General features: G+C 58.7%; 1 protein-coding gene across 1 annotated transcript; it reads right to left on the reverse strand.

The window, feature by feature from the left end:
* Positions 1–1,968: 1,968 nt before the first annotated feature.
* On the reverse strand, positions 1,969–19,723 carry TAF8 (TATA-box binding protein associated factor 8). The gene is made up of 9 exons (XM_056126424.1): positions 19,669–19,723; positions 18,299–18,455; positions 13,917–14,015; positions 13,310–13,372; positions 12,364–12,488; positions 7,408–7,555; positions 6,258–6,400; positions 2,827–2,966; positions 1,969–2,108 (listed from the first exon to the last, which is right to left on the reverse strand). Exons 1-9 carry the CDS (start codon positions 19,711–19,713, stop codon positions 2,096–2,098), a joined length of 933 nt encoding a protein of 310 aa, XP_055982399.1. The 5' UTR covers positions 19,714–19,723; the 3' UTR covers positions 1,969–2,095.
* Positions 19,724–20,992: the final 1,269 nt, after the last annotated feature.

Here is a 20,992-nt window from a genome sequence, read left to right on the forward strand (position 1 = left end):
ACACAGGAGAGCCTGGTGCTGGGAATGATACATCATGGTGACTGCAGATGGTTATTACACAGACCATCACTCACACCCCCGTGTGAATACATGCCGTGCACTGTACCACTGTCGTTTCCTGGGTGGTGGTAGCAGCAGGAGGCAGACCCAGGACCCCAAGCATCCACAATGCCACTGAGGGCCTCCGCCCACCTCCTGGTTCCAATGTGATTCCACCGGGGGGGGGGGGGGGGGGCGTGCTGCCTCTGCAGGCGAGAGCTGGCTGGGGGCCCACAGGGTCCAGCCTGGGAAGCCACAATCCTCCCCAACCTGGAAAAAAGTTCTACCAGAGATGACAAACTTACAAATGAAATGGCACGGCTCTGGGGCTTGCTCTAATGTTCCAGAAAGGGGGGGTGGGGGGGAACACAGGAGAAACTGGAGCTGGGGGAGGGGAAGGATGTGTGATTCCTAATTTTGTGCTTGAGAACTTTTTTTTTTTTGCTTTTTCGGTCACACCCGGCAATGCTCAGGGGTTCCTCCTGGCTCTGCACTCAGGAATCACTCCTGGCGGTGCTCGGGGGACCATCTGGGATGCTGGGAATCGAACCCAGGCATCTGTCCGTGTGCATCTCTCCCAGAGTGGCCCCATTGGCCCCCCCATAGGCAGTGCTGAGATGATGGGGGCAGGGGAGGATGTGACAGCAGCCTTGGGTGCAACTGCAGGGGAGGGGGGCGCCATGTCTGTTCAAAGGGAGACACAAGGGAGCTGGGGGGTGGGGGGAGGACCAACGGATAATCCTTTCTCTAAGAGAGGCCAATTGGAATCCTTGGTCTCAGGCCTTACTCGGGCGTGATTCATGAATACAGAGTAGGTTCACAGGTTACAATTCTGTTTTCATTCATAAGTTTTTCTTTTTATTGAACTTTAACAGAGAACACAATCACATTCTTTTGGGGGTAAGGAAGGGGCTTTGGGGGCCACACCCGGCGATGCTCAGGGGTTCCTCCTGGCTCTGCACTCAGGAATTACTCCTGGTGGTGCTCCGGGGACCATGTGGGATGCCGAGGATCACACCCTGGTCGGCGGCGTGCAAGGCAAACGCCCTCCCTGCTGTACTGTTGCTCCAGCCCCACAATTCACATTCTTAATCTGGCTTGTTAACCTCTTTCCCTTCGTGAGTTCCCATAAAAAAATAGAAATTTATAAATATACCCGGGGAGATGCGTGCACACCTTACACAGCAGCAGGGAGGCGTACCGGCCCCCTCGGCCTCTCCGAGTGTCTCTCATCCAGGACAAACCGCTGGGCAGCCCCGGGAGCCCCCTCCTCCCCGACCCATCCACACGTCACGTCGCTGCCTTTTCTTCTCCCCTGGATGGGTTTTGCGAGATCTTCCCTCGGAGGCTGCTCAGATTCCAGTGGCTGGCCCACCGTCTTCCTTCCAACCTTGTCCTGGGGCGGGTGGGGGTGTGGATTCGGCCTCTCCGGCCCGGCCTCCTCAGCCTGGCCTCCTCGGCCTGGCCTGCTCTCTGCTGGCCTCCTCCCTGCACTCACAGAGCCAGCCCTTCCCCTTCCCACCCCATCCTGTGGGTGTAAGATCCGGTTCGTCCATCCCGCCACGATATAGAACAGCTGCCAGTCCCACGGTAGGGCAGGACCTGGCCGTCCCCGCACACATTCCGCAGGGGACAACAAAAGACAAAGCTCCGGGATGCTGCCGGCTCTGGGCTGTCATCACTTCAGCGCGGGGACCGAGGGAAAGGCCGCCTCTCGGCGGTTCCATGGGGAGAGGAGACAGGAGGTGCAGGGACGGTCACCCGCCACCCGTGATGCTATGGGAGGGGTCCAGGGGTCTCCGGTGAGTGGGCAGAGCACAGAGAATCCTTCTGGCCTGCCCTTACGAACTCCGAGAAAACCAACTCCTGGGATAAGAAACGAAGCCCACAGCCCCCCGCCCCCAGACAGCTGCGTCCTTGCTTTTGCTTCCTCCAGGGGAGACGGGGCTGTCGGGAGACGGGTCAGCTTTAAAGTCCTGACCAGGCGCACCCCGGCCGCCTGCCAGTGATGCCAGAGGCCCTTTCTCTTCCCGCCCAGGCAGGCTCTCTCCGAGGCTCATGAGAGGGACCTAGGAAGAAGAGGGACGCGTGGGCCCGCCTGCTGGGAGGACGGCCCAGGCGCTGGGCACTGCGGCTGTGGGGACAGGGCCACAGGGGGCTCTGGTCCTCTTGCTGGGGGCTGTTCTGCCCAGACCAGCAGAGAGCACTTGCACTCCAGCCTTCACTTTTTTTTTTTCTTTGCTTTTTGGGTCACACCCAGCAATGCACAGGGGTCACTCCTGGCTCTGCACTCAGGAATTACTCCTGGTGGTGCTCGGGGGACCATATGGGATGCTGGGAATCGAACCCGGGCCAGCCGCATGCAAGGCAAACGCCCTACCCGCTGTGCTATTGCTTCAGCCCTTCTTCTTCTTCTTTTTTTTTTTCAGCCTCTACTCTTTTAAAGAATCTTTTCTCTTTTGGGCCTGGGCCATGCTCGGCAGTGCTCAGGGGTCACTCCTGGTGGCATGTGGGACATCTGCCATGGTGCCGGGGATCCGGGGGGGCTGGCCGCATGCAGGGCACATGCTCGGTAGTGCTCGGGGATCAGTCCTGGTGGCGTGTGGGACACCCGCCGTGGTGCCAGGTGTCCAGGGGGCTGGCCGCATGCAGGGCACATGCTCGGTAGTGCTCGGGGATCAGTCCTGGTGGCGTGTGGGACACCCGCCGTGGTGCCGGGTGTCCAGGGGGCTGGCCGCATGCAGGGCACATGCCCACATCCCTGCACTCTCCGGCCCTCCAACTCACTTCTTCCTGCGGATCTTGGGTTTCTTCACAGGGCGCAGGTAGGGGTTATCGATGACGTTCTCCTCCCCGTTCCGGGTCCCCGCCAAAGAGGGGTTCTGCTGCAGGACTGAGGTGTTCTCCTTCTCAGCTCCAGAATCCTCCTTGGAGCAAAAGCCGAAATAAAGCAAAAGAGCAGCAGCCGGGGAATGAGACTTGCTGCCCGCATTTGGCAGTGCTCCTGCTGGGTGGGCTTGGGGGGACCCCACGGGGTGCCAGGGATTGAACCCGGGTCAGCCACGTGCCAGGAAGCGCCGTGCCTGCTGCACTCTCTCTCCTGTCTTTAAAGTCGCAAGGGTGTGCAGACAATGGGAGAAGGAACATGTTGAAGATAACGGTCTGTGCCCACGTCTGACGGCTTGCAGGCCACTCCAGCTCAGAGCTTGGGGGGGGGCGGCGGGCGGTGGTCCAGGGGCGGAACCCTGGGTCCCAGCCCGCAACGCCTGCACACCAACCCATCTCTGGGGCCAGCGCCGACATTTCTAAAGCTGGCTCTGGGAATACGACTAACTGGCTTTCTTCGTATTTAAGCCTGCCTATTTTCCAGGTTCTGAAAAGGAAGCAGAACGCGGCGGGGAGCGGAGAAAAAAGCACGGGGGGGGGGGGGCCTGATCCTGCCTGCAGACCTGGGTGCCGCGTGGAGGGTGCGCTGCCCCCTGGCGGCAGCCAAGGGATCGGCAGGGAGACTGCAGCTCTGCATCCGGGGAAGGCAGCCAGGAGTCAGGCAGGTTCAAAGGGACAGCGGCACTGGGCGGGGGTGCGAGGACCGTGCCAGCATGAAGATGCTGCCGTCAGACGGCACCAAATGAAAGCAGGCTCCCTGACTAGGGGCAGCAGCCTGGGATGCAGACGCCAGCCTGGGGGTTGGGCCTCAAGAGACAGACTCACTCCCACCCCTGCGGACATCCCCCCCACTCCCACACCCCTACTGTCTCCCTCTCATGGTCCTGCTGCTGGTTCCCCCCAAAGGACCCGACTCCAACCAGGGTCCCTGAGGGTCCCCTCCCATCAGCCAGGCCGGTGGGACCGGAGGCCCCTGGGGGCCCCACAACGGGAAAGAAAGCTGAAAGCAGGGCGGGCTGTGCCATCACCGCAGGGGAGAACGGCCCGAAACGCCGCTTCACCTGCCTGATGCCCACGAGAGCCACAGACGGAACACCCGCGGGGAGGCGGCCCGGGGAGATGGAACCGGGGCCTGACGGAGAACCGAGGCTGGCCGCGGGCCTGCCACAGGTGCCCTCCCAGGCAGCAGAGCAGGGGTCCCGTGCCCGCCCTAGCAGCCCCTCCTCCCACTGGCTCTGGGCAGCCTCAGACAGACCCTCTGGTTCTCGGGTCACCCATCTGGAGAGCAGCCCGCGGGCTGGGGGCGGGCACCGGTCCGCAGACTCTGTCCCCGGCCAGTCTCGGGGCCTGGGTTCACCCTGGTACGGCCTGTGGCCGGAGCAGAGCACTGCGGCCGCCGCCGAAGGCGAGCCCATCACTGCATCTCACACCAGATTAACCGGGCCCAAACCAAGGAGTGGAGAGAAACCAGTGGCACCCAGCCCCACCCTGACAGGGGTAATCCCACACTGAAGACACACGAAGCCACGCCAGGAGGGTCCTCAGCAAATTGAGGGACAACACCGTCACCAGCCGTCTGCCAATGGGGGCCGCAGGCGGCCGCAGAACACCGGGCCCAGCACCACGCAGGCAGCAGGTGCGTAGACGCTGGGAAACCAGATCCAGGCCCGACACCACTGCACGGCAGCCTCGGACCCGCTCCGCACGCTCTCCGGGAGCACGAGGGGCCTTAGGAGAACGCCTCCCTCAGCAGGAAGAGCGAGACCCCCAGGCGCCTGACGGGGGGGCCCCTCCTGGGCACTGGCCCACCCCCCACGCTCCCCCCCCCCCACACCCCATCCTGCCGCCTCTCCTCCCGGCCCGTTCCCATCCGCACACGGGCATCCCGGCAGGGTCCCCTCCCTCCTGTCCTCGAGAGGCCCCTGTGCTGACCACGCCACCTCCCTCCTTCCACACGGCAAGCTCCTGGGAACCGCCGGCCACGGGACTTCCTGTGACGACATGCGCGAAGGAGGCGGCACGAAAACTGAGCGCCAAGACTTCCTGGGGCTGGTGCCACGCGGGTGGTGCTCCGGACCCCAACATCATGCCAGGGACCGAAAAGCGGCCACCCTGTTGCTCCAGCTCTCGGGCGCCCTCCCTGCCCGCCTGCCCCTTACTGCGGGAGGACGCTGTGCCACCCAGGCTGTGCTCAGTCTCGGGGTTCAGGGGCTCCTCCCGGCGGTGCTGGGGAGCGAACCACGGTGGGCTGTGTCCCAAGCAAGTGCCACCCCCCCACCCCGTACTCTCTGGCCCTACTTTCTCTTTCTCTCCCCGCAAGCGTTCTCTTTCTTCCTTTCCTTGGGGTGCTTGGGGACCAAACCACACTCCATCCCCCCTCCGTCCTTCCTGACTCAGACCTGGAGGTGCTCAGGGGACCCCCATGTGCAGGCAAGCGCCCTCCCCAGCATGTCCCCCTCGCTGCAAGGCCAGCCCGGCACATTTCATGGCCTGGGACTCTCGAGGTGGGGATGCCAAGCCCCTGCCCACCCCCTGCACCCCAAACAGCAACTCCCACTCCGACGCCCACTCCCCCACCTGTGTGGGTGAAAGTCACATGGTTCAAACTGACCTCAGGCCCACCCACATCCGGGCTGTGTCCAACCCCAGCCTGTCCCGGGGAAGGCAGCGCCCTGTCTCCTGGGGTCGGGCCCCGAGTGTGCCCACAGAGCCTGGGTCCTCCGCCCCCACCTGACCCTGTCCTGTGGCTATCTCTCCTTCCCCCACCCCTACTCCTAGGGCTGCCTCTCTGCTGGGGGCCCGGCCACAGCGCACCGACCCCAGCGCTTCCACCCTCTGACAGCACGTCCGGGGGTAACAGAGCCAGGAAGGCCGACTCGCCCCCGCCAGCTCACTGACCTGTGGCGTGCTCACGTCACTGTGGCCTGCCTCCCTGTGGAGCAGGCTGCTGTTCAGGATGCCAGGTAGGTTCCCTGGGGGCCTCAGGGCCTTTGCATCTGCTGTTCCTCCAGCGAGGAAGGCTCTACTCCCAGACGTGTGCCAGCCTGCTCCCCTCCAGGTCTGCCCTACAGGGTCACCCCACCCCTCCCCTGACCTAAACCCACACCTCCTTCCCACAGCCTGTCTTACAACTCCAAGAGGACAGAGAGGACTGTCTATGCTGTCCTCACTCACGTCCCTCTGCCCTGCACGGCCCTGGCAGGCAGACTGCGTGTGCAGTTCCCTGGGCCCCCGGATCCAAGTCTGACGGAGCCCAGTTACAGAGGCCAGGGTGAGGGCATCACACGTGGGTGCTGGGTCGGGGGGGAGGGTGGGCGGAAGGCAGGACTCACCGTGCTGATATGCAGGGGGAGGTTCTCCGTGTCTGTCTGTTCGTCCTGTTCCGAGGAATCCGTCTCTTCCATCTGCTGCATCTCCAGCTCGGACGGAAGCAGGGCCGTCAGGTAGGGGATGGTGAAGGGCCGGGCAGCGATCACTGGGGGCGGGAAGACGGACAGACGCTGGGGCTCACACTGGCCGAGCGCTGGGGCCAGCGGCCAGGTCGTCAGGACGAGGAGCGAGCCGGGGCAGCGGGGAGGGCGTGGGGCAGAGGATGGGGGCGGCCCCATCACCCAGACCCTCTGGAGCAGGTGCGCTGCAGGGCTCAAGCCCACCCTCCCGGGGGCAGCCGTGATGAGCGCCAGCCGGAACCCCATCCTGCTCCTGGGCCACGTGGGGCTCTCCAGGGCAGACCCCAGTTCAAACACGGGGCTTGAGCACTCCGGGGAATGCATCCCGCTGCCCTCACAGAGGCACGGCAGGAAAACAGCGCCTGGGTTCTCGGAGAAGAGAAGAAATGATTCATTTAAAAAAGTTTTTGTTTGGGATCGGAGAGATAGTAGAACAGCAAGCAAGCAGGTCCAGGTTCGATCCCTGGCCCCCGAGTCTGCCAGGAGGGACCCCTGAACACAGAGCCAAGAGTAAGACCTGAGTACCAGCGAGTGTGGCCCAAAACCCGAAATTTAAAAATAATAATAATAATAATAATTTTGTTTTACAGGGTGCGAGAACTCCAGCAGGTGAGCACATGCACCACACACAGGAGACCCAAGATCGTTCCATCTGCGGCACAGACAGAGCTGCGAACCTCGCACCCTGCCAGGTGTGGTCCAGAAGAACAAGAAAACCAACCCCTGCCCCTCCCCCGCCACCAGCACCCCCAAATGCGGGGGGGGGGGGACAGGGATGTGCCTCACGCAAGCGCACAGGGCCTGGGCTCAGCCAGGAACAGGCGTCTGAGTCCACAACACAGCGACACACCCCGAGCTGGGGACTTGCCCCACCAAGGAGCACCCCCAAGACCCCAGCCGGCTCCGAGAGTCTCGGTTAGAGACGGGGCGGAGCCAGGAGGGAGGGGCGGGACTCCGGAGGGGGCGGGGCCTGAGCCGGAGGGGCGGAGCCTGAGCCGCTCGAGGGGCGGGGCGGGGCGGGGCGGCGGCTCACGTGGGAAGGTGCTGACGTCATCCTTGAAGAGGCTCTGGGTCTCCCCGGTCTTGGCCATGAAGCGGGTGAGCGCGCGCTCCACGTCCCGGCGCTGGGACGCGGCCTTCTCCCGCAGGACCTGGTAGTCGGACACGGGCTCCCGGTACGTCTAGAGGGCAGAGGCAGGGGGTCGGCTCGGGGCGCGCGGGGCGCGAGCCCGGGCGGGCTGCAGACAGGGGCCTCCCCAACTGTGCTGTGTCTCTCGCCCTCGGTGTTTTTAGATCTTAAAAACGAAGGAGCCACGGGGCTGGAGCGATAGCACAGCGGGGAGGGCGTTTGCCTTGCACGCGGCCGACCCGGGTTCGATTCCCAGCATCCCAAAGGGTCCCCTGAGCACCGCCAGGAGTGATTCCTGAGTGCAGAGCCAGGAGGAACCCCTGTGCATCACCGGGTGTGACCCAAAAAGTGCACACACACACACATACACACACAAATTAAGGAATCACGGGGCTGGAGCGATAGCACAGCGGGCAGGGCATTAGCCTTGCACGCAGCCGACCCGGGTTCGATTCCCAGCATCCCATATGGTCCCCTGAGCACCGCCAGGAGTGATTCCTGAGTGCAGAGCCAGGAGTGACTCCTGTGCATCTCCGGGTGTGACCCAAAATGCAAAAGAGTATATAGCACTGTAGAGCACTGTCCTCCCGTTGTTCATCGATTTGCTCGAGCGGGCGGGCACCAGTAACGGCTCACAACAATTGTGAGACTTGTGGTTACTGTGTTTGGCATACTGCATACGTCACGGGGAGCTTGCCAGGCTTTGCTATGTGCGGGGCGGAGGAATTGAACCCGGGTCGGCCATGTCGGCCGCGTGCAAGGCCAATGCCTTACTACCTGCTGTGCTATTAAAAAAAAGAAAAAATTAAGGAATCAGTCCGGAGCGACGGGCCACCAGGTCGAGCACAAGCACTGCATACCGGAAATGCCCCCAGTCCTGGGGGTCCCCCAAGCACAGAGCCAGATGAAGCCCTAGCACGCCTGCGGCCAACCCGGGTTTGATGCTTAGCGTCCCATATGGTCCCTGAGCACTACCGGGAGGGATTCCTAACACCTGAGTATCGCCGGGTGCGGCCCCAAAACAAAACAAAACGAAAACCTGAAAATCAAGGAAGCTGCAAGTGTCTGAAGGACTGAGCCTGTCCGTCATTTGGTTTCCATGACAGCAGTGGTCCGGCCAGGGCCCCACCGGGAGCCTGCCTGTCACGGAGCACCACGCCCTCGAGCAGGTGAGTGGCAACGTGCAAACTTTTGGTTTTTGAAGCCACCCTCACAGAACAAACACGCTATTTCAAATGATTCCTGCAGAGAATCACAGACTGAAGGTGTCAGTGTGGAGAGAAAAACAGCAGGTCTGACACTCAGAAATAGGAACATCTGGGCAGTCGTTCATGAGTGGAAAACAACTGAGAGTTTTGTTTGTGTGGGGGAGGAACACACACACACACCTGGGGGCGCTCAGGGCTTACTCCTGGCTCTGCACTCGGGGATCACCCCTGGCGGGGCTCAGGGGACCCTATGGGATCCCGGGGATCGAGCCAGATCAGCCACGTGCAAAGCAACCACGTACCTGCTGTACTCTTTCTTGACCGAACAATTAAGATTCTATCAGGGTAAGTTACCAGCCAGGACATTTGGAGCTGTGATGGTGAAGGTGGATATTCTTGCCTGTTTGTTTTCAGAATACACCCAGCTCTGTACTTAGGGGGGGGGTCACGCAGGGGGCCACGTGGTACCACTAACAGAACCCGGGCGTCCTGCATGCCAAGCCAGTGCTCTACCTGTCCTGGCCTTCCAGGTCATATCTTAGCAATGACGCCAAGAGCAACTTCTCTTTAAAACAAAAATACATTTGATTTTAATGGGGGAGGGGGGAGCTGTAATCTTTAAAAATATATATATATTTATTTTAGTTTACAATACTATTAATGGTTTCTCATGGACATAACTCCGGCACCACACCCAGCACCAGTGTCCCCGTCTCTCACCCCTCCCTCTCATCCTCTGCCAACTCAAATACGTGTTAGTTCTGCCAAATGTTGTCTTTGGACTTTTTCTTTGGGGAGGGGGGGGTGTGTTCTGGGCCACCGATGCTCAGGGGTTACTCCTGGTGGTGCTTAGGAGACCATATGCGATGCCAGGGATTGAACCCAGGTCAGCAGTGTGCAAGGCAAGTGCCCTCCCCGCTGTACTATGCCTCTGGCCCCGCTCTGGATCCTTACTGTTACCCTGCTAGGTATCTGTACGTCCCACGTATAAGAGATCATTTTGGATGTCTCCCTTTCCTTCTGGCTGTAATCACTCAGCAGACCCTCTACTTCCATCCACTGTGCTGCATATCACAAGATCCTGGCCTCCGAGATGCAGAGTTTATGTCCCCATCTTCTAGCAGCTAGGTGTTACAACCACCAACTAACCCCCCCACCCCCGTGCCATGTTATCCCATCAACGGCCAAGACCCAGGGACTATAAAACCCAGCTCCTGAACGCAGCCTCACGACCTCTTATTGTCTAGTTCTCTCTCTTGCAGAACCCGACAGGCTACCGAGTGTATCCTGCCCACACAGGAGAGTCTGGCGAGCTCCCCGTGGTGTATTCGATATGCCAAAACCCAGTAACAATGATGGGTCTCATTCCCCTGACCCTGAAGGAGTCTCCAATGTGGCACTTGCTAAAATCTCAGGGCTAGGACGAATGGCGACATTACTGATGCCTGCTCGAGGAAATCAATGAACAACAGGAGGACAGTGATAACAGTGATAGAGTGATGTACCAAACAGCTTCTTGATGCATTTATCTGTAGTCGGGCAGATGGGTTGTTTTCTTATCTTGGCTCTTGTACTAAGTGCAGCAATTAACAGTAATTAATATCCTTTCAAATTAAAGCTTTTGTGTTTTGGAGAAAGATGCCAAGCAGTGGTTATTACTGTTTCATCTGGGATTTCTAGTCCTATTTTGGGGGAAATCTCCAAATTCCTTTTGACAGAGTAATTCCCAGAGGACATTCCCACCAACATTCTCACCATACCCTTGGCAACACGGATTCCAGGTTTACTGATATGTGCTCTTCTCACGGGTGTGAGCTGTGAGGTGGTATGAAAACAGGACTTTTATTATTTGTTTTGGTTTTGGAGGTCACGGTGCTACTGAGGGGATCCCATCATCCCGAGAACAAACAAGTGCTCGGAGATCACTCCCAGCAGTGCTCGGAGGACCAGGCAGGGCTAAGACTCTAACCCAGGGCGCATCTAAGGCTTAGCCACTAAACCACATCCCCAGCTCCCATGTTTCCTATTTCTACTGATAAGCATGAAATGGTAAGAGTTAAGATCAGGAGCGATGGCACAGCGGGTAAGGCATTATTGGCCTTGCACCCGGCCAATCCAGGTTCGATCCCCAGCATCCCATATGGTTTCCTGAGCACTGCCAGGAATAATTCCCGAGTGCAGAGCCAGAAGTAACCCCTGTGCATCGCCGGGTGTGACCCAAAAAGCAAAAAAAAAAAAAAAAAAAAGAATTAAGATCATTACATCATTACATCTTTTTATGACATCTTATTATCTCATTCCTACTTTGGACAAACTGGCAGGCTACCGAATGTAGCCTGCCCACACGGCAGAGTCTGGCAAACTCCCCGTGGCGTACCCAATATGCCAAATATCATTAACAATGATGGGTCTCATTCTCCTAAAGAGCCTTGAATATAATCTCAGGGCTAGGATGAAGGAGACGTTACTGGGGCCTGCTCGAGGCAATCGACGAATAACAGGATGATGAGTGAAAAAAATGAATGAAGATCATTACGGGTTCAACCGTGGCTTTCTTAAGAGCCAAACATAAGGGCCTGCTCTGCACAGAGGGGCCTCATGTTCAGTCTTGGCACCACATGGTCTCCAAGCACCGCAAGGGTTCTTCCTGGGGCTAGAGCGATAGTACAGTGGTAGGGCACCTGCCTTGCATGCAGCCAAACCGGGTTCGATCCCCAGCACCCCATAGCATCCCCAAGCACCTCCAGGAGTAATTCCTGAGTGCAGAGCCAGAAGTAAGCCCTGACCATTGCTAGAAGTGGCCGGAAACAAAACAGAAAAAAAAAAGAGGGGGAAGGATTCTTTGTTCTTTCAGAGTTTCAGAGGGAGTCTTAATTCTCAAGTTCTAGCCTTGAGAACCGAGAGATGCATTTCTGTTGTGTCCCCCTGTTTAGGGCACCTTGTCCCAGCAGCCTCAGGACACTGGGACAGAGGCTACTTCTGGTCAGAGGTGACGTGGGCAGCCTGTATGTAAGGTATGGAGAAGCACCCGCAGGACCACCCACCCAACAGCCATGTGACAGTCCCCACTCTCACACTTCCATGGTGCCCGGGGGGGGGGGGGGGGGGGGGGGGGGGGGAGGGGGTGGTGAAGTGTGTGGAAGGGCCTGGGGGAAGATACACTGCCAGTCAGGCACAGAATGCCTAAGGAACCACGTGCAACTCTCTCCCCTTTGCCCTGGAACTCAGGGACGGCGAGTCCCATTCCAGAACGGGACTGAACATGTGTCCGAACTCACTCTTTAACTTCCCTAGGTAGGGTAGTGTGTTTGCCTTGCACACAGCCAACCCAGGTTCGATCCCCGGCATCCCACAGAGTTCCCTGAGCACTGCCAGGAATGATTGCTGAGTGCAGAGCCCGCGAGTAACCCCTGAGCCCGCTCATTGTGGCCCCCCCAAAAAAACAAATCAAGGACTTTTATGGGAAATTCGGGAAGCCCAGCAAAGCGCACGCTGCCTAACAAAACCCCCCCAAATCCCTCTAAGAAAGCTGTGATGTGCTTTGGCCTTTGTGCCTTCTGGTTCCTTCTGGAGGTCCCCGGGCACCTTGGCGCTCAGGTCGACGGACTCCTGCCCATGTCCCTCCCCGGCGGGCAGCAGCCCCGACACTCACCGGCGTCTTGATGTAGGTGTGGGGGTCGGGGAACTCAGGAAAGTGGCTGGGGATGTGCGGCGGGTGGGGCCGGTTCTGGCCTGCAGTGAGGGCCTTGGGGGTCACCGGCTGGTTGGTCACTGGAGCTGCAACGGAGTCACACCCGGTTACTCCTCCACCTGCTTTACCCAGACCTGCCTGTTCTCCCACGGGACACAGGGCCTCGATCCCAGAGAACAGGCAGAGCAGATTTCTACCAGAGACACAGGGACGCAGACGCAAGACGGCCACCCCCAGCCGGGTGAGCGCGGGTGAAGGGGTTCCATCCACGTCGGGGAGTGGGAGTGTGGGGACAGAGGCCAGTTCTCCTCCCACGGATGCCAGATGACAACTACATACAAAACACACAGGGCCTAAGTGAAAATGCCATTTCCCACGGGGGAAGAAGGTCACCCAACCTCTGGTGTAACAGGAAAGGTGGTTTTGGAAGAGACACAGTCTGCCACTGTGACCCGACAGTCCCCCCAGGCCCCGGCGAGGGCGGCTGTGCTCACCCACTGTGAAACTTTGGGCCGGAGAGAGCACAGAGGGGAGGGGGCTGCCTCGAAGGTGGCCAGCCAGGTCTAAGCCCCAGAGCCCCACCAGGAGTGATCCCTGAGCACAGAGCCAGGAGTAAAGCCCTGCCCCCCTCCACCCCCCCAAAAAAAAGTTTACCACGTGAAGAACAAGAACATTCCTAACCCCAACCCCAACCGTCTGTCTGGGGCAACAGCCCCAGGCAACTGGACATCCCCTGCCACGCACAGCAGCCCAGTGCTGGTGACCCTGCAGTGGCTCCAAATGATGGAAGGGGGACCCCCCCCCCAGGTGGTTACAACGAGGCAGACGGGACCAGGCCCTGCGGCTGAGACCTCCACCCGCAGGAAGAGGGCCATCCCGGCCGCCTATGGGGGTCCCGGTCACTTACGGGCAGTGATCACCATCCGCTGAGACCGTTTTGCGTAAGCAGGCAGAGTGTCCACGTTGAAACCTAGAAAGAGGCGGGAACACGAAAGCCGTCTGGGAGACTGGACGTGGGCAAAGGGCAGGGAGAGAGCGGGGAGAGCAGCGCAGAGTGCCCGGGAGCAGCCGCTCGGGGCAGACCCCTCTCACTCCCGAGCCAGGAAGCCTCTGAAAGGGGCTCAGGGGCATCCTCTCAGGCCTTCATTTCGGGGAGAGGGGACTCTCCCGAGCAGTGCTCACGAGGCCCAGGGACCCCTCAGTGGCACTTGGCCAAACAGTTCGATGCCTGGACCCAGTGGTACTGGGGTCACCGGGAGCACCCCGAGAGGTGCCGGGGATCTCCAGGGCTACTCCCAGTGCTCAGGGCGGGGGCGGGGAGAGTCCCGAGCACTGAACTCAGGGCTCATGCACGCACGGCACGAGTCCAGCCACCTGAGCGCTCGCTCCAGCCCAGAAACCCTCCCTTAACCCAGAGAGCGCCATCGGCACGAACCCTCCCCCTGAGAACCACCCAGCCGTGCTCCGCGTCCCTCCCACTGGGCCCCGAGGAGCCAGCCAGGGACCACACTCACCCATCTCAACCAGGGTGACCACGATGTCCGACAGCGTGGGCTGGGTGCGCGCCGTGTGCTCACAGTACGACTTGGCGCTCCTTCCGATTTCCGAGATGTCTGCAGGGGCGAAGGCAGCGTCTCACCTCGGGTCCCCGGGGGGAAGCAGTAGATGCCCGCAGGACACAGGGCCTCCACGGACGCACAAGACCCGGCGCTTGGAGCAGAGGCTTCCCGAGAGCCGGCAGGCGGGAGACCGGGTGTCCCACCACAGAGGGAGGGACGCACAGTACATGCCTTCAGCGGGGAATGAACACGAAACGCCAGCACACACTGCCGCATAGGTGACGTCTGAACGTCTGAAAACACTACGCCAGGCCAGGCGCCGGGAGCCCGGTGGTCAGCGCAGCCAGGGCTGCTCTGCCGTCTGGGCCCCGGCCACCCTGACTGAGCCTCACGCCAAGGCTGGCTGAGCGCAGCACCAACTCCGAGGGGAACCCAGCGAGCACCGCGGCCGAACGCACAAGCACAGCTCCTGGAACGGGAAGCCCCCGGGGCCACCTCTACCCCGGACACACGGCCAGGACTGTGACCCCCACTGTCAGAACCACAGCAATAGGGGACGGAGCCACAGCACAGCAGGGAGGGCGTCTGCCTTGCACGTGGAAGACCCAGGTTCGATCCCCGATGTCCCATATGGTCCCCGAGCCCGGCGAGGAGTAATTCCTGAGCGCAGGAGTAACCCCTGAGCACTCTGGGTGCGGCCCAAAACAACAACAGCAAAAAAAAAAAAAAAAGAAAGAAAGAAAGAAACCAAGAAAAGCAGATGCCACACATAAAAATGTCAAGTGATTTAGGATTCCACTTTTTTCTTTCTTTCTGGGCACACCCAGAGGTGTTCAGGGCTTTCTACTGGCTCTGCACTCAGGAATCACTCCTGGCAGGTCTCACGGGATGACACGGGATGCCGGGGATTAAACTTGAGTCGGCTGCATGCAAGGCAAGTGCCCTACTCGCTGTACTAAATCCCTCCAGCCCGCTCCGCATTTCTTTTTTAAAGCAGACTTATTGGGGGACGGGGGGCCACACCCAGGAGTGCTAAGGGCCCTATATCAGGGACTGCTCCTGGCAGGACTCAGGGAACCAGACAGGCGCCGGAAATGGAACCGGGGAGGACCTGTGCAGACCAGCGCCTTAGCCCTACGCTGTCTCCAGGCCTTCCACTGTCACCACCCTAGAGGCCTCCCCGCTGATACCTGGTCCAGTGGTGCAGATCTGATTGAGGATCTGGGGTACAAGGACAGAGACATAGTGCTTGAGGTCCGACAAGGCTAACGCCCACGGTGCTTGGAGCCTGAGAGGGCCCGTGGTGCCAGCGGCTAAACTTGGAGCCTGCACCCCACTCCTCTGAGCTGACTCCCCAGGAGTCCTCTTTTTTGTTTTGTTTTGTGGACACACTCAGTGGTGCTCGGGGATCAGGGCTGACTCTGCACTCAGGACTATGCGGTGCCGGGGATGGAACCCAGGTCAGCTGTGTGCAAGGCAAATGCCCTATGTGCTGTCCGATTGCTCCCACCCCAGGCTTAATCTCTTGTGCTGCATTTGGTTCCTCAGGCACCACTGGGAGTGACTCCCGGGCACAGACAAAAGAAATAGACTGGAAATTACTACAGGCTAGAAGGAGAAAGACAAGCGAGGGAGAAGGAAGTAATCATTTATGGGCACAGCGTTTCTATGTGGAGTGATGGGAAACTCTGGAAATGGATAGTACTGTCAGTTGACAACACGTCTGAATACCACTGAATTCTACACACACACACACACACACTCTGCAACCTCTACTCAAGTCAAATACCGTCAGGCGGAAGGCAGGGGTGGGTGTGACCAGGGCATTCTGGGTGGGCACTGCAAGTACCTGGCAGGGTCCTTGCAAGCCCTGAAATTGTGCTGAGGATTTTTCTGGAAATGAACCTGAACTTAAAAGAGGCCCCGCAGGGTGGGGAACCCCTGCTCGAGGGGCCGCACAAGTTGAGAAGATAAAAGGAGGTGCTTGGTGGGACAGAGTGTCCCGCCAAGACTGACCCGTGGACCCCTGGGCAAGGCAGGCACCACACCCAGCATCCACTCCTGAGAGCAGGCAGCATCCGTTTCCTGGGGAGAGATCCCCGTTAGATTGGCGGGATCTTAGACATCAGTCAGAGACAATACAGAAGGTGAGGTGTCTGGTCTTGCACGCAGCAAACCGTGATTGGATCCCCAGCGCCACATATGGTCCACGGAGCATCACCAGGAATGATCCCTGACTGCAGAGCCTAGAGAAACGCCTGAGGATGTGAGGGCGATCTGGCTGCGACATCTGTAACCCCACTGATCGCCAGGGTTGATTCGGCTGATCTGGCTGGCTAGGCGGGTGTCCCCTTCCTCCCTCACCGCTCCATGTGCGTCCCTCCTGAAGCTGCATGCTCGGTCGAAGAGGATGGCCTTCCCTGAATAGAGATGGACTGGTCTTCGGTCGAGGGTATACGAGTAGCTGCGCTCCCCTGCTAGAACCTCCAAACAAGCTCTCTAGAGTAACGCCTGAGCATCACGGGGTGTGGCCCAAAACAAAAATTCAAACAAGGGCTGGAGAGGCAGTACAGCAGGCATGGTGTTTGCCTGACACGCGGCTGCCCTGGGTTCGACCTCCAGCGCCCCATACGGTCCCAAAGCCTGCCAGGAGTGATCCCTGAGCACAGAGTACCCCTGGGTGTGGTCCCCAAACCAAAACAAGTCAGGCCAGACAGCAGTTGAAATATCTTCACCCAGAAAAAAAGAAAAACAACAAAAAACTGGGGGCTGGAGCGATAGCACAGCAGGTAGGGCATTTGCCTTGCACGCAGCCAACATGGCCGACACAGGTTCGATTCCCAGCATCCCACATGGTCCCCTGAGCACCACCAGGAGCAATTCCTGAGTGCATGAGCCAGGAGTAACCCCTGAGCATCGCCGGGTGTGACCCAAAAAGAAAAAAAAAAAGAAAGAAAAACTGGGGCTGGAGCAATAGCACAGCGGGTAGGGCGTTTGCCTTGCACGTGGCCCAACCGGGTTCGATTCCCAGCATCCCATATGGTCCCCCGAGCACCGCCAGGGGTAATTCCTGAGTGAAGATCTAGGAGTGACCCCTGAGCATCGCCAGGTGTGACCCAAAAAAGAAAAAAAAAAGAAGAAATATCTTCACACACTTGTCCTTTCTTAGCCCAGGAGATGCAGGGAAGCCAGAGCAAGGTGAACAGCAAACAGAAACACCAGGAGATCTTTGCACTCTAAATCCAACGGGCAGTTTTTGTTTTTCTTTTTATGCAGCAGAGATAAGAAAATAAATGGAAAAGCGCAAGGCATGCATTTTATCAATTCCCTGGTCCTAACTTCCAAGATCATTTTTTGTTCTTGTTGGGGGGGTGGGAGGGAGGAAGGGTAGAAATCACACCAGTAATGCTCAGGGATCACTCCTGGTGGTGCTCAGGGGACCATATGGGATGCTGGGAATCGAACCTGGGTTGGCCGCGTGCAAGGCAAACGCCCTCCCCGCTGTATTATGCTTCCAGGCTCACTTCCAAGATTTCTTAAAGAACAGACTCCCCATGCTGGCCAGGGAGAATGCAAAGGGTCATGGGCTTCACATGTGGGAAGCCTGGGTTCAGTCTTCAGCACCGCATAGTCCCCTGGGCACTGCAGAAGCAACCCTGAGCCTTTATGAGCCAGGAGTGCTTCATGAGCACCACCAGTGTGACCCCAACCCCCCACCCCCCAAAAAACAACCCTACCTCATTAACGTAGGGAATGTGGATCAAATGGGAGGGCTCTGGGTTCAATCTCTGGGGCCAGAGAGGATGCCGGGATAGACCCTGGGTCTGCTGCATGCAAGGCAAGCGTCCTACCCACAGTACTAGCCTCTATAGCCCTAAAAGTTTTTTGGGTTTGGGGTCACACCTCGAGGTGCTCATGACTTACTCCTGGCTCTGTGCTCAGGGATCACCCCTGGTGGTGCTCAGTGGACCATATGGGGAGCCTGAGATTGCACTGGGTCAGCCGCATGCAAGGCAAACTCCCTCCCCACTGTACTACTGCTCTGGCCCCCAACGTTGGTTGGTTGGTTGGTTGGTTGGTTGGTTGGTTGAATTCTCTATTTGATTCACACACGCTCTAGTGTATGACGTAGCAGCTGATTACATAAAGTGGCAGCATCTGTTTCATGACTCACCCACAAGGGTGTTGCGAGTCCTTTGGGCAGGGAGAACCAACAGCACCCACAGGTGATCGGAGCCACTCCACCCCCGCCCCTCTGCTCCCTGAGTCCTCTCTAGCTACACCACCAGGCAGAGACGGGACAGGGGCCGGCGAGACCAGCGTTTCCCGGTACTCACAACTCTGCAGCATCTCTGTCAAGGTTTCCACCGACGCTTTCTCGGCGCTCTCGAACCCCGCCTCTGTCAGCAAGGAGCTCACCACCACTTGCAGAGTTCGCCTCCGGGCCAGATGGTAGTTATCAGCCGGGTTAGTGGACTGCTTACTTCCTGATCTCTGTCAATCAGCAGCCCAGACGAGAGATTTTCAGCCACAGGACAAGGATACAGTCACACAATTTTCACACCGGCAGACAAAGGTTCCTTTACCACACTATTTATCAGTGCTTAATTAAATGTGGCAGTTGGGGCTGGAGCGATGGCACCGCGGGGAGGGCGTTTGCCTTGCACGCGGCCGACCCGGGTTCGATTCCCAGCATCCCACAGGGTCCCCCGAGCGCCCGCCGGGAGTAATTCCTGAGTGCAGAGCCAGGAGGAACCCCTGTGCATGGCCGGGTGTGACCCAAAAAGAAAAAAAAAAAAAGGCAGTCCCTGACGTTCAGGACTACTGACTTCCATCAGGGGTCAACTCTGGCTCTGCACTAGTGGGGCCACGTGCAATGTCCAGGGGATGGAGCCAAGGGCTACTGCAAACAAGGCAGGCACCTTAACTGTACTCTCTGGCTCATGCGATCTACAGATTTTGATCAACTATTTTTTTTTAAATAATGTTGGAGTCCTGCTACTTATTCTGCCGTTGATTAAGCTGGTTGTACTGGGCATGAACTCCGCATTGATCAACTATGAAGGGGCGCTAAAAGTGCAATAATTACCACCGAGAGCTTTTCTGCATACCTAAAACTTAAAATTCTGGCAATACGAAATGGCTCTATTCTATTCGAATAATAAAATGACCTTTCTTGGGGTTGTGTGGGGAGCCACACCCAGCCGTGCTCGGGGACCCCTACTGGGGGAGGATACGTGGTGCCTGGGTTAGAACCCGGGTGGGCTGCGCACAAGGCAACGCCTCACCCACCGGACTATCCCTCAAATGTGCGCCGAAATGAGTGCAACAGGAGCTGGGGCAGGGGGAGAGGCCAAGAACAAGCAGCCCAGAGCAGCAGCAAAAGATTGCTACATATTTTGAAACGGGAACCCCGCCCAACTTCGGCTGGCCAATAGGAGGGCAGAAGCGGCGTCTTGGGCCCAATCAGGAGGTGTTCCGGGTCCCAAGTCCCGCCCAGAGGGACCAGCCAATCAACGGGCCAGCCGGCCAAGTCCGGAGGCCGCTCCAAGCGCCCCGCACAGGCGCCGTGTGAGGCCCGAAAGGCCCCTGTCCACGCGGAGCTCCTGGCGCGGCGGGGCTTCTCAGGACGACTCGATGCCCAGCACGGGGGCAGCTCCAGACTGCCGGGACTCTCTCGGCTTCGCCCCGCGCCTCCCGCGCTTACCGTTCCGGAGCTGCCGGCCCCGGCCGTAGCCGCCGTGTCGGCCATCTTGCTCTGGCGTAACGAACGTGCGCGCGCGGAGCACGCTGGGACTTGTAGTTGCGGGGCGGGGCCAGGCGGCGGTGGGCGGGGCCCGGCGGAAAGGGGTGGGGCCAGCGCTCCTCTGTGTGTGTGTCTGTGGCTGTGGCTGTCTGTGTCTGTGTCTGTGTGTGTGTGTGTGTGTGTGTCTCTGTGTGGCCATGCCCAGCGATGCCAAGAGGTTCCTCCAGCCTCTGCACTCAGGAATTATTCCTAGCCCTAGGGGATTATGTGGGATTGCCAGAGATCTAACTGGGGTTGGCCATGTGCAAGGCAAGCGCCCTCCCTGCTGTACCCCCCCCTTCCAAAAATACGCTTTTAAAGGGAATGTCTGCCGGGTAGGTGCGTGGGGGTGCATTTTAGGACCCTGGCTCCCCTGACTTTCGGAGAGCACAGCGCTCTTTGGGTCCCGGGGATTCTTGCCAGGAAAAGGTGCTCTCTGTTTCACCTAATACTGAAAGAGATGGCCTCAGTTTTTTCCCTTGCCAGCTGCTGTGAGCAGTCCCCACCCCCCCCCTTTTTTTTTCTGGCTGGTCCATCCTGCGTGTTTGACCTCCTGCGAATTTCTGGGCTTTTCTGATAAACAGGGAGTTAACAATTGTCCATCATAAACTTCTGCCCCAGAGCTTAGGCTCACAGGGAGACTTAAAAAAAAACCCAACAAAATAAAAACGCATAGTACCTGAGGCAGGTGGCCAGGAAGACTCCAGCCATCCAGCCTGCCTGCCCACCCTGTGGACTCCCTGCATTCTCTGTCACACTCGGCCACGGCTGAGAAATGCAATAAACTTCTTTCCAGCTCTGAGTCTGAGCATCTTTAATTACTCACTACTGTCATTCTTGAAAATGCTGGGACTGGAGTGATAGCACAGCGGGTAGGGCGTTTGCCTTGCATGCAGCCGACCCAGGTTCCATCCCTGGCATCCCATATGGTTCCCCAAGCACTGCCGGGGTAATTCCTGAGTGCAGAGCCAGGAGTAACCCCTGAGCATCCCCGGGTGTGACCCGAAAAGAAAAAAAAAAGCTGAAAAAGGGGCTGGAGCAATAGCACAGCGGGTAGGGCGTTTGCCTTGCACACAGCGGACCCTGGTTCCATTCCCAGCATCCCAGATGGTCCCCCGAGCACCGCCAGGGGTGATTCCTGAGTGCAGAGCCAGGAGTGACCCCTGAGCATCGCCGGGTGTGACCCAAAAAGCAAAATAAAATAAAATGCTGGATAACCTGGGAACAGACCCTCCGCGGCCGCTCC

Source organism: Sorex fumeus, unplaced genomic scaffold (assembly GCF_029834395.1).
Source record: "Sorex fumeus unplaced genomic scaffold, SorFum_2.1 ptg000061l, whole genome shotgun sequence".
NCBI lineage: Eukaryota > Metazoa > Chordata > Mammalia > Eulipotyphla > Soricidae > Sorex > Sorex fumeus.

Bases quoted from the DNA above. Each gene is read 5' to 3' on its own strand.
- TAF8 (XM_056126424.1), bottom strand. From the start codon at position 19,713: ATGGCCGACACGGCGGCTACGGCCGGGGCCGGCAGCTCCGGAACG. The intron at 18,456-19,668 runs GTAAGCGCGGGA...GCTGATTGACAG, and splicing joins GGGCCGGCAGCTCCGGAACG to AGATCAGGAAGTAAGCAGTC. The intron at 14,016-18,298 runs GTGAGTACCGGG...TCGCCCCTGCAG, and splicing joins GACAGAGATGCTGCAGAGTT to ACATCTCGGAAATCGGAAGG.